The sequence below is a fragment of the Bremia lactucae genome, linkage group LG11, assembly GCF_004359215.1.
Source record: "Bremia lactucae strain SF5 linkage group LG11, whole genome shotgun sequence".
Classification (NCBI taxonomy): Eukaryota; Oomycota; class Peronosporomycetes; order Peronosporales; family Peronosporaceae; genus Bremia; species Bremia lactucae.
The window spans coordinates 2,208,585-2,220,456 of record NC_090620.1 but is presented as its reverse complement, the minus strand read 5'-3'; the positions used below and the strand labels follow the sequence as shown (position 1 = coordinate 2,220,456).

The window sequence follows — 11,872 nt, the reverse complement described above, 5'->3', positions numbered from 1 at the left end:
TACACGAAGAGAAGGGTTATCGTGTCTGGAATTTTAATTCAGAAAAACTTGAAGTCACAAGGTCAGTGACATTTCAAGAACAACCACGAACGAAGTATGTACAAGTTGTTGATGACGCACCAGTATCAACTCGTCAGCACGCAAAAAGAAATGGCGAAGGAGACGATGATATCAGGGTTCAATCACCAATTTCTTCGAATCACGATAAAATTGAACCTATGGAGGTTGATCAGACTATCGGTGACAAATAGTCTCGCCTCCTCAAGAATTAATGTCGTTGGGTACACGTCTAGAGAATGGACATGGAGATGATATTGCTTTTGATATCGATGACGTGTACATGGAGCCAGCTGATTTAATTGAGGATGATATTCAGGCCATTGTGCCCAGGGAGGGATGGACTAATCTCGATGACAGTCTAGAGACACATTCATCTCGTGTTAGTGGACATAATAATTCTCTCGCAATATCTCCTCCAAGTACAGACTCACAAGCTTTGGTTCCGCTCGGGATGTCAGATGCTATTGTTTCGTCACGAGGAGATGAACCTGTAGAACGTGCCTCAAAACGATATCGCATTGAATATGATCAAGCTAATGCGGCATTTGAAACCCCATCAACGTACCAAGATGCTGTGAATTCTCCACAAAGTATGATGTGGAAAGAAGCGATAGAAGCCGAACTGAAGGCACTAGATAGCAAAAAGACGTGGAGTCCCGTGGACAATTCGTTAAACAAGAAGGTAATTGGAACTAAGTGGGTGTTCGATATCAAGCGAAATGAAAATGGTGATATTGAGCGATATAAGGCTCGGCTTGTGGCATTAGGTTATCGTCAGACCTATAGAATTGATTACTACGACACGTATTCTCCGGTCGCGAACATGAATTCAATTCGTGTGTTTTTCGCGGTATGTTGCCATTATGGGATGGCTATATTCCAATATGATGTCGATACAGCATTTATCAACGGTGTTCTCGAAGAAGAGGTGTTTATTAATACACCCGAGGGCGTTAAAATGAAATCGAGTCAAGTGCTGAAGCTAAATCGAAGCCTGTATTGACTGAAACAAGCTGCTGCAACTTGGTTTAAGACTATTTCAGGCGTTTATAAGAGCATGGGGTTTGTGGCGTGCGTTTCGGATCCGTGTGTATTTGTTCGTCGATTTGACAATTTTTCATGGACTTACGTGACGTTATATGTCGATGACATGCTAATTGGTGGTCTTTCGTACGACTCAATTAAGCAAGTTGCTGATGAATTGTCTACTAAATTTAAGCTCAAGAGACTGGGTAAAGTGCGATTTGTTCTGGGCATCGAAGTTGACTACAATATGGAGGAGAAACGACTCAAGATCAGTCAAAGCGCGTGTATAGCAAGAATGGTTGAAAAATTTAATCAAGAAAATGCTAGGCCGGTGTATAATCCGGGTGTGGAAGGCCAGAACATGATAAAGTGTGAAGTGATGGACCCAAAAATGAAAAATCGTCCGTATCGTTCATTGGTGGGTTCACTTCTCTATGTGGCAACCGGCACAAGACCCGATATTGCATTCGCGGTGTGTCAATTGAGTCGACACTTAGAAAAACCAAGTGAAGAACATTGGAATGCGGCTATTCGAGTGCTGCGTTATTTAAAGTCAACCGCTATGGATGGAATCTGCTATCGGAGCAAGTCACGCGAACTGCAGTTGAGTGCATTTAGTGACGCTGATTGGGGCAGTAACAAGGACAATCGACGCTCAACATCAGGTGTAATGGTGATGGTCAACGGATCACCCGTGATTTTCAAGTCAAAAATGCAAAACAGTGTGTCGCTAAGCACTGCTGAAGCCGAATATGTGGCTTTATCATTGTGTATACAAGAAGTATTGTGGACTAAATCGCTATTGCTGGAGATGAAGGTCAAGATTAATGGTCCAGTAATGGTGTACGAGGATAATCAAAGTGCGATTGCTATCGCGAAAAATGAAGGATATCAAATTCGTGCGAAGCACATTGATATACGCTATCATTTTGTTCGTGATCAAGTCAAAAACAAGGTAATACAGCTGGAGTATATTGAAACCAAGTTACAGCTCGCTGATTTCCTGACCAAGACAATCTCGACAAAGAAGTTTCAATTTCTCGTGGCCAAGACCAATATTGGAAACTTCTCGTCGAGGAGGAGTGTTGAAGGTGGAACATCAGGCGACGGTTCGTTGTCGTGCTGATGTGGCAGTTACTGTCGTGAATGACACAAGAAGAAGAGCAAGCGAAGCTGTTACATTTAAGTACGTTACATGAGGGTTTTATAAGAACGAATTTACTTTTCCATTTTCCCTACACGAAGACATTCTTACGCAGTGTGTTGTCATATCCCAACAATAACTAGCCACTCCTAAGGCATTCCGCTTGGATACTTATTGCTGTAAATGAAATATTCTATTCATGCATGAGGATCTGATAGAACCCGTCCATAAAATTTAATGGAACAGTGCAATTAAGTTGGAGATTTTAAGACCTTCGTATTTTAAGGTATTAAAGAAAGCTTTTAGGCCTATATCTCAGAGCAACAGGCCAAGACTGATTGGTTAAAACCAAAGCATCCTTAGTGTTTATCAATCGTGGACGCCATGGGGACGAAAAGAAAGCGCGAGGTCGAGTCTAGCCGGGATGCTCGACTTGATGATCCGTACCTGCTTCACATGCCGCCTTGCCTATTTTCAAATCATCATCGTAAAATCGGCAAAAATGTAGGCATGGTGCGGAATTGTGTCAACAATCCCAATTGCCTCTACGGACTAGGTGAGCACTACCACGGTATATGGCAGAGCGCAAGACTTATCCGGCGCCTGTATGGAAGTGACCCCCGAGAGCGAAAGCGACCACTTAATGCATGTGGTAAAGCCATGCCTTGCGGATTACGTAATCTTGGTGCCACGTGCTATTTAAACAGCATGTTGCAGTGCTTGTACGTAAATTTGCCCTTTCGCCAAGCCGTGTACGAATGGGAACCAAAAGAGCAGCTTGTAGACAAAGCATTGACGCTTCAAATGCGTGCTTTGCAAAAACTGTTTGCCCAGATGCAATTAGGCAATGAAAGCTACTATGATCCGACCGTCTTCGCCTCGACGCTGTCTCTCAACCGTGGCATGCAACAAGATGCCCAGGTTTGAAAAACTGGCCGTCTATATTTGTTGATGTAGCTAATTTTTTGCATGTCATTAATGCGGGGTCCAGGAATTTAGCAAATTATTATTAGCGCATTTACGCACTATTTTTTGGCAGTCGAAAATTCCAAGGCATTGGAACTTAGTGGACAAACTCTTTCAGGGACAGATGTGCTATGTGACCAAGTGCTTGAAGTGCCAGAATCGTTCAATGCGACCTTCTTCGTATTATGAAATCTCGCTGAATATTAAGGGGCATCAGAGTGTCGAAGACTGCGTACGATCGTATTTGTCGCCTGAAGTGCTAAACGGTGAAAACAAATACTTTTGCGAACATTGTGATGCCAAGCAGTGCGCGGAGCGTTTCCTTGAACTAAAGCCACAAGCATTGCCCTCGACGTTAATGTTGCATCTCATGAGATTTGTCTACGATGCAAAAGCTGGACGAAAAAAAAAGCTGACGGTACGAAGTGTAGAATCCCTTTTTTTTAAATGGCTAATTTTGGATTGCCTCGATGGCTACAGGACGTGATTGAAATCAATAAAATCCTTAAAATGTCTGAACTGTTGCGACAAAGTGGTCTTGTTGAAGCGCCTGGTCCATCTGAAGATGTAATTTACCGCCTACAGGGATATCTAAATCACCGTGGAAAAAGTGCTCACGTGGGACACTATACTGCTACCGTAGCATATCCAAATCTAGAAAAAAGCATACCTGATGAATGTGGTATGAACTGGTATGAATTTGACGATGCAGTTGTAACTGAAAGGTCGAAGTGCGATGCAAGAAGCGAGCGACTTCATGGCTCCAAAATTCGCTCTCGGGATATCTACATGCTTCTTTACGTTCGGGATGACGAAGCAACTAGTGGTTCAACTGGGCAAGGTTGCTCACCTCGTCGAGCAAATGCTATATTAGAGCCTTCTGAACTTTGTCGAAGCGATGTGGAAGTACTGAATAATGGGTTTAATGCCGAGGTCAACAAGTTTGTTCACATAGTGAGTGATATGGAAACTCGCATTCAAAAGCGAGTTGATGCATACAAGCATTATTTCGAAGCATCTCAACCATATCCACTTGCGACTGCAACGCAATACTACTGGGTGGATACGGACTGGCTTCGTTGCTGGATTACTGGCGAGGATCAAACAAAAACAACTTTAACTTTGCCGCACACTGAAGAAGAAGTCCTTAACTTAGCTGCACCCGAAAAAAAATTAGAGCCGAATGCAGCGGAGCAATTGAGTACTTCTAATGTTGATGATGATCATAGCACGTGTGTCATCGTTGATCGACCGGATGCAAATATCGAAGCGGCAAATGCACAGTGCCATGAAGATGATAGTAGAATAACCAATCTTCATTGTATTGATAAAAGTCAGTCCGTTAGCGTTGATGGTGGAAATTTGGCTACCCCAAGCACGACTTCTCGATCCACTTCTTCTATTGCTTCTTCCTGTGAAGGACCATGTAGAGCCAACGCTGCCGAGTTTGACGATGAAGACATTCCGTATTCAAAATCGGTTGATGTAGCGCCTTACTGTTGTGGACACTCGGTCGGTCTTAAAGATGGTCGACAGCTTCAACCAATACTTCGCTTCGCACCAGAGAATGTGTCGAAATTAAAGCGAATTTCTGCCGAGTTTTTTTCCTACTTGCAAGAGAGTTGGAGTCAGCAGCCTATTGTGAATGATCAGACGAACACTATCACGTCGATGAGAGTATTTGAAGCAGAAACGTATGAATGCACGGCTTGCGTAAAGACATTTCGGGATACAATATTGAATGACATGGATAACTTAAACAAAGTTAACGTTGAATTTGGATTGCTGCGTGACTCTCGTAGAAACACCTTGGCGACTGTGGCAGCAGAAGGCGCTTTTTTTATGAGCCGAGCATGGATCAAAAGCTACAAGACTCACCTTCAGGCTCTGCATAAAGTGCTCTCGCATGCAGCATTTACATGCGCGAAGAGTGCTGTCAAAACTAGCGACGATGGACTAAGTATGTGGCAAAAACCCATAAACGAGGATATTATCTGCTTCCACGGTAATCTCACGCTACAAAAGCGATTATACCGACCCGTATCAACGGCAACCTGGTCGTACTTCCGAGCTAAGTTCTCGTATCATGTCGAATTCGCACAATCAACAACTCAGCCGTGTGCAAAATGTGAGATCGATGAAAATACAAACAAAGAGTGCTTGCAATCCGAGCGTAATACGCGCAATAATATTCTTTCTGTTGCAGCTCTAGGTTTCTTGTATCGTCAAAAAACACGTGGAGATCTTGTTCGACTTGTGGACATGTTTGAGCTTCCTGCCGCTCAATTCGGTGCCGGGCTTGAGAGAGCATCAGCGTGGACGAAACAGAAAAGCACTCCGAGACGAATGTTTTTAGTGTCTCGTCGGTGGTTACAGCGATGGAGAGAGTACATTCGAAATCTTGAAGGAGGTGTCCCTGCGCCTCTCAGCCCATTGTCTATTACGTGTTCACATCACAAACTGGTGTTACCTCCAGGACTGATAGCAGCACAACTCGGACAACTCTTTAACGCAAGTTCATTAGAAGTGGAACTTGTGACCATAGAAGCAATGCAGGCGCTCGCTGATCGGTACGGGAATCCGAATATGACTGTCTTTTATGGTCTTCTTAAAACAATTGAGACGGATGCGGGAGGATTTGATGTAGTGTGGCGACGATGCTCCCTAGCTTCGTTATATTATGAGAATGAAAAAGCTTTGAGCAGCAATAGCAATTCGGATAGTATCGTAGCTATGGATGTTCAGGACGCAAACGATGAAGGTATTCTTTGTGCCGAATGCCAAGCAAGTTCCGATCGAAGGCACCGCGACGAGATTGAAAACTTTTTTAATCGCGTCGTCACTATCCAGCAGCTGAACGAAAACCAGGAAGTGCCAACAACCGAGAACCTTACGACAGATGCAAACCACTCGGGTCGACGCCGCTCGCGGCGCATTCGACCAGGCTCGGCATGTACGTGGCCTGTCGTCGCTAATGCTACCGATACAGTGTACACGCTTAAAGCAAATATCTATGCCGAAATTGGTGCTTTGCCCATGCATCAGCGCCTCTACTACAAGGGTCAGCTTTTGGAAAATAATTACACGCTGAAGCATTCCGGGTAAGTTGCTTCCTTACTGGCATGTTTTTAACATGTCTTTAATGAGCGTTTTGCAATTATAGAATTAAAGCTGGGGATGCCGTGTATATGCGATTATTAGAAGACAGTGCGGATGACCACGTGTTGGATGAAGAACAGGAGCGGGAGGTTGGGTTTGCAGACTCGGTATTACTATCGCGCCCGTCGACAAAGTATGAGAAAGGAAAACAAGATGGAGTGGAGAACACCAGCAGCTGCACAATGATGGATCAAGCGACATTGGATAGTCACGAATCTTTCGTTTGGGTGTGTCCTGACTGCACATTTGTCAACGACGACACGGACGATATCTGCGAGATGTGTTGTGCGACGAAATGCTCAGCATGACCGATTTCCTATTGCAAGGATCAATTGCGGCCGACTAGAGCTTCATTAGATGCAAGAGCTCTTGCCTCTATTTATTCATAGATTTTTTTGGAATAACACCATAAAAATATGTGTACGACACCACCGGCCTTTTCATAAGCCAGGATATGAGCGCCGGGGTGCCCGGTGACTGAATGTACCCAGTCCCCTTAAAAGATCGGGTTCATCCTCCAGCATTTGTATGCAAGCGGATAAAGTTGCTGCGTGAAGTATTGTTTCGACATGACGATAGTCCCGCATTCCCAGAAGAGGTGTTGAATGGATTCTGCTGTTCCTGCACACTGTGTGGTCTTCCTGCAGCTGTTATCCGCTACTTTACTCGAATGGTGAAGATTTAGCTGTTTTGTTGCAATTTGATAACCGGTTTATAATTGGTATGCCGTTAGTCCATGTATGTGGTCCCACACTTGTCGAAGTGTTTGTCCTAACGCTGCACGCTGCCATTCTTCCGTCCTGGTCTTGTTTTCGAGTCAATCAATGAGTATCTTGAATGATCTTGCGAATTGCCGTTTGTATCGTTGAAAATCCAGTCACCTTACTGCCTGAACGGTTCTCTGATCTTGGATCGAGTACGAGACCTCCAGGGGAATTCGTGGAGTTGCGGATGCGCTTCGAAGACTCCTCGACCGTGTGCCGATGCCTGTCACCTCCGGTGGAGCACTTTATTAAAGATGCCTCTATCTGTGCTCGCCACTTTAATTCATCTTTCGCTTGATGAAGTACGATCGTGGTAGGTTTCGCACTCGTGATAATTCGTTAAGTATCCGTGATGCATCCCGCGGAAACGAGGGTCTAGTCATAGTCGTCCGGGATGTCGAAGGTGTGTAGATTCCGGAAGGGTGCCAGGGTGTTGTTCCCGCTTGGGATTTCTGGAGAAGCAAGACGAATCTGAATTGCCCACCGTCTCAGTTTGGCCTTATAGTGTTTAAACGCCTGATCCTCAGGTAAAAACGGATACCTGCTTTTAGAATTATAAGTCAAGTTTCATCAGCTTTTGCTAAAAAATGTATTCGGTTATTTAGGTATGGGTTATGCCGGGGGTCAGCGACTTTACAGTTGAGTAGTCTGTTGTATTTCGCTGCCGTCAGCAGTTCCGTGCAGATTCTTGATTCATGGGTTGTCTGCCCACCTGAAGGTGGTCCAGAATCTATTAATTTCGTCCTGCCTTGATTAAGTCAGACTTTTTCTACTTGGCTCAATTTTCATTCTCTAATTCGCACTCTCGTGTTCAATCGATGTCTCCGACGTCTTCACGGCTCGCTGCAAGCTACAGCTGCATGTTTGAGGTCTCTGGAGACGATGACGACGAAAAGTTGAATCATGCTGGCGGCCAGGTTCGAGATTAGACCTGGAAAAGGTGTTTCAAAAGAGAGAATCCAGTCCTCTCCTTTTTTTAAATTGAAGCGTTGGCAATGAGACCGTCGTAATGCTCCCGGACCCTTTGATTACTGTGTCGACTTGTTCAGCAGATAGAGCTATTCATTCTCCTGGATCCTGAAGAAGTCGGTGGCCGGGATTTGTTGCGTGAGGGGGCTCTTGTGAGATTCTGGGCTGGTGATCGCCAAGCTGCCAAGAAGTGATCGGGGTTTTGAGTTAACCACGTGATCGCGTGCTTGGTGAACTGCGTCTTTATCACTACGGCTACTGATGTGATCCCAACTCCACCTGCTTTGCGAGGTGTGACGAGCAGACCTGGATAGATTTTATGACGGGCCTTGCAAAGTGGGGCCTTTCTTTGAAGCAAGTCACAAAAGTTTGACGACTATGGGGAAAGGCAAAGGCGCTAGAGGGCATCCTTGACGGATGCCGGACCGGACTGGGATCGCTTCTAACATTTTTCCATTGATAAGGACTCAGGCCTTAGTGCCTGTGTGCATTCGCCGGAGTAAAGCTATAAACCGCTTGTCAAAACCAAATCTTTGAAGGGTGGGATGCAGGAACTCCCTGTCCACAGTTTCGTAAGCCTTCCGGAAATCCAATAGAAAAATGCACCGATTAAGTATCGCTGGAATGTCTCGTCGGTGTGAAATGTTGCCAACTGCGCCAACATCATCGTTACTGTTCGTTTTGCGTTGAGCGACCGTGTACAAAGCCTTGTTGAGCATCACTGATGACTTTGGGCAGAATCTTTTGTACTCTGGCTGCGAGGACTTGAGCCACTATTTTGTAGCTTATCTGCAGCAGGGACACATTGGTCTATAATCCATCGCATCTACAGAGTCTCCTTTATCCCGCAACGGGGTGATGCGGGCCTCTAGAAAGAGTTCGGCATGGCTTCACCAGCCAGAATTTGAATTCTGACTGTTACTATCGCCAAGACCATGAGTGCAGCAGTGTCTTTGTAGAAGTCATTGTTGATATCATCTTGTCCGGCGGCTATATGCCGACTGAGCTGAGTTATAGCCTTTAACATGTCACTGTCGCATGAGGAAGTCAATGTCGTCTGTTGTCGCTTGCTGAGGCTTAATTACTGCTACAAAAGCATCGATTTCCGCTTGTAGTTCGGAATCGGACACGATCTGATGGCTGGTGCGAATGAGAATTGGGGCCTATTCTGAGGCAAATTTATCCGCCATTGTCATGTTTCTCGTGAAGTGATCCCCGTGTTGTCCTAAATGTTTGTTGTTTCTGGTCGCTCTCCAAGTTTGGTACTCGTTTGTTTTGGGCCGTTTAGTGGTTCGATGGAGTTGGTCACCCACTCTTGCAATCTGTCCTTATATCGCCTCCATATTAGCGGTTGTCTATTGTCGTCTCGTCGATAATAGGCACTAATTTCTACGAATGACATTGGCTTTAAAGCGCTTACGACGTTATTTTCCACGCCTTTTCACCACTCCTATGCATTTTGTAACGGGCTAGAGTTGCCCTAATGTTACACAGTCCCCATTAAGTACATTTGGTACTTAAGGGGATGGTCAATTACTAAATAATAGTAATTAGACCCAACACTCGGGTGTGGTGCACATTTGTGACCAACCCTTGTGGATGTGATGCACATGGGTGCATTCACATTAGGAGGGATGACGCCCAGCGTCATCCGTGATGACGGCTAGCGTCATCCGTTACGCGAGGTATCTAGAAAGATACGCTCGCAATACATATTAAATGTTATCTATAGAGATAACTTTTGATTGGTAAAAAAAGGTATTTGTATTTAACTCTATCTAATATAAATTAGTCTGAAAACTACTTCCTACTTGGGAAGTGTGCACGAGGAGACGGATAACCGCTCCCGTGACGACACTTAACCAGAGTACTTAGTGTGTTGGGTGAGGTCGCTTGCGCGCCCACCACGACTACCTCACTGCACGCAAGAGAAGCTGTTTAAACCGCTTTCTCGTTGTGCTAGAGTGTGTTACCGCATTGAGACGTGCCCGCCTGCACTTGGTAGCACTTGACATCCTTCCCACAACCCGCATCTCTGCGTGTGTACGTGAGGATGAGCCTCAACATTGATTGGGCTCATTTCCCCACCTCTCCGAACATCATCGGAAGGTGGCAAGGCAAGGACTTGGATAACAAGCCCTGGTCAGGCTCCTAGGCACTCATCCTGAGCAACATGTTGCTCAATTGGACCAGTTTGAGGCATTTTAGCTCGGAGAGCGGAGAGCCACGTCCAAGGCACAGAGCCATGGTGCGGCGGAGTCCGTCACTTAGACTCAGGATAAGCTGAGGCATGAGCAGGCTTGGAGTGAGAATCTCTCAACAGGACTGTTGAGATGCTCTCTGCCTGGCCGCATCAGCCGAGGCCCATTCGGATGGACCCGCCCAAGTTCGATGGAACTGCGGCGCACACGATTGTCCACTGGCTTTTAGCCGTGGAGCAATGCAGTGTCGCCCAGCTCATCGAGAACGACAGCCGGGTGGTGTCGTACGCCATGTCGCATCTGCGCGGTAAGGCCTCAGAGTGGGTTTACTCGGCGCTTATGGCGGACAGAAAAGCGTTCCCCTCATAAGCGATCTTTAAGGATAAGATTCGCGCCATGTACCAGCCGCCGAACAGCAAAGTGTTGCTTCAGACGCGCTTCTTTGGAGCGCAACAGGTGAAGCGTTCTATGCAAGATTATGCGCAAGAGACGCGCTAGCTGTCGTGTCCATTACCCGTCGGTCCGATTCTGGAGCAGATTAAGGTGATCACGTTTATAAACGGACTGCGGCATGGCCCATCGCGACAGGCCTTTTTCAGAAAGATGCCGTCGACGATGGAAGAGGCAATCCAAATTGCCTTAGTTGAGGAGCAATTTCCCAAACAGTGCCTCGGCGACAGCTCGTCGATGATGGAAGAGGCAATCCAAACTGCCTTAGTTAAGGAACAATTTCTATAACAGTGCCTCGGCGACAGCTTGGTATAAGCCGTCTGCCGAGAGGTCAGATGCCACTCCCATGGAGTTGGGTAATGCAGACGTTGTCTGCTATAAATCCGGCAAGAGCGGCCATATGATGGCTTGGTGCTATGCTAGGTTCCCTGCTGGGGCAGAGATACTCAGTATTAGGAGTCCCTTCCCAAAGGGCGCGATGGCAAGAACTGGCGTGCGAGGCGCATGAGTTCTGCATCACCACGGAGGGGTCGAGGAATGCAGGAGCGCAGTAGGGGCAGGATGCCTACTGGCGCGGACTTTGAATGTAGCGGAGCTACCTCGCTTCTAAAGTCAGAGGAAGATTTTAATACTTTGAGAGTCTCTTAGTTCTATCTCTTTAAGATCAATAGGGGAACTGAAATTTATTCAATTATTTAAAGCTGAAAACCTTACCCTGGCTAATTTAAAAAAGATTGCGGCCGCCAGATTTATATCTGGCGGCGAGCACATTTCTTACCCATAATGAATGGGGTTTGAAGTAATAAATTATTTAGAATAGGATAAAGGGTATTTTACCCATAAAGTAAATGTACCAAAACAACGGCTTTCCCACCGATGTCTGCCCCATTACACCCTCCCCCATCAGACTGTTGACACCGAGTGACAATATTCGCTTCATTTCCTCTTTGAGGTTGGAACCTAAAAGCTAACCGTTCGATTGTGTTTTTAATTCCTTTGTCCCATTACAATCAAGCGTGAGTCACAGACTCTTAGTACCTTCCTTGACGATGACGGAATGGTAGACTTTGAAAGTCACTCTCCATCAGAGGATTAGGAGAAAGAGCGCCATTCTCTCACGCCTTCTCCTCCGG

General features: G+C 45.9%; 1 protein-coding gene across 1 annotated transcript; it reads left to right on the top strand.

Annotated features, from left to right (window-relative positions):
* Window positions 1–2,614: 2,614 nt before the first annotated feature.
* CCR75_003240 (uncharacterized protein) lies at window positions 2,615–6,948 on the top strand (the record flags this gene model as incomplete). The annotated part of the gene is made up of 4 exons (XM_067961337.1): window positions 2,615–3,151; window positions 3,222–3,614; window positions 3,677–6,297; window positions 6,360–6,948. 4 exons carry the CDS (start codon window positions 2,615–2,617, stop codon window positions 6,661–6,663), a joined length of 3,855 nt encoding a protein of 1,284 aa, XP_067817790.1. The 3' UTR covers window positions 6,664–6,948.
* Window positions 6,949–11,872: the final 4,924 nt, after the last annotated feature.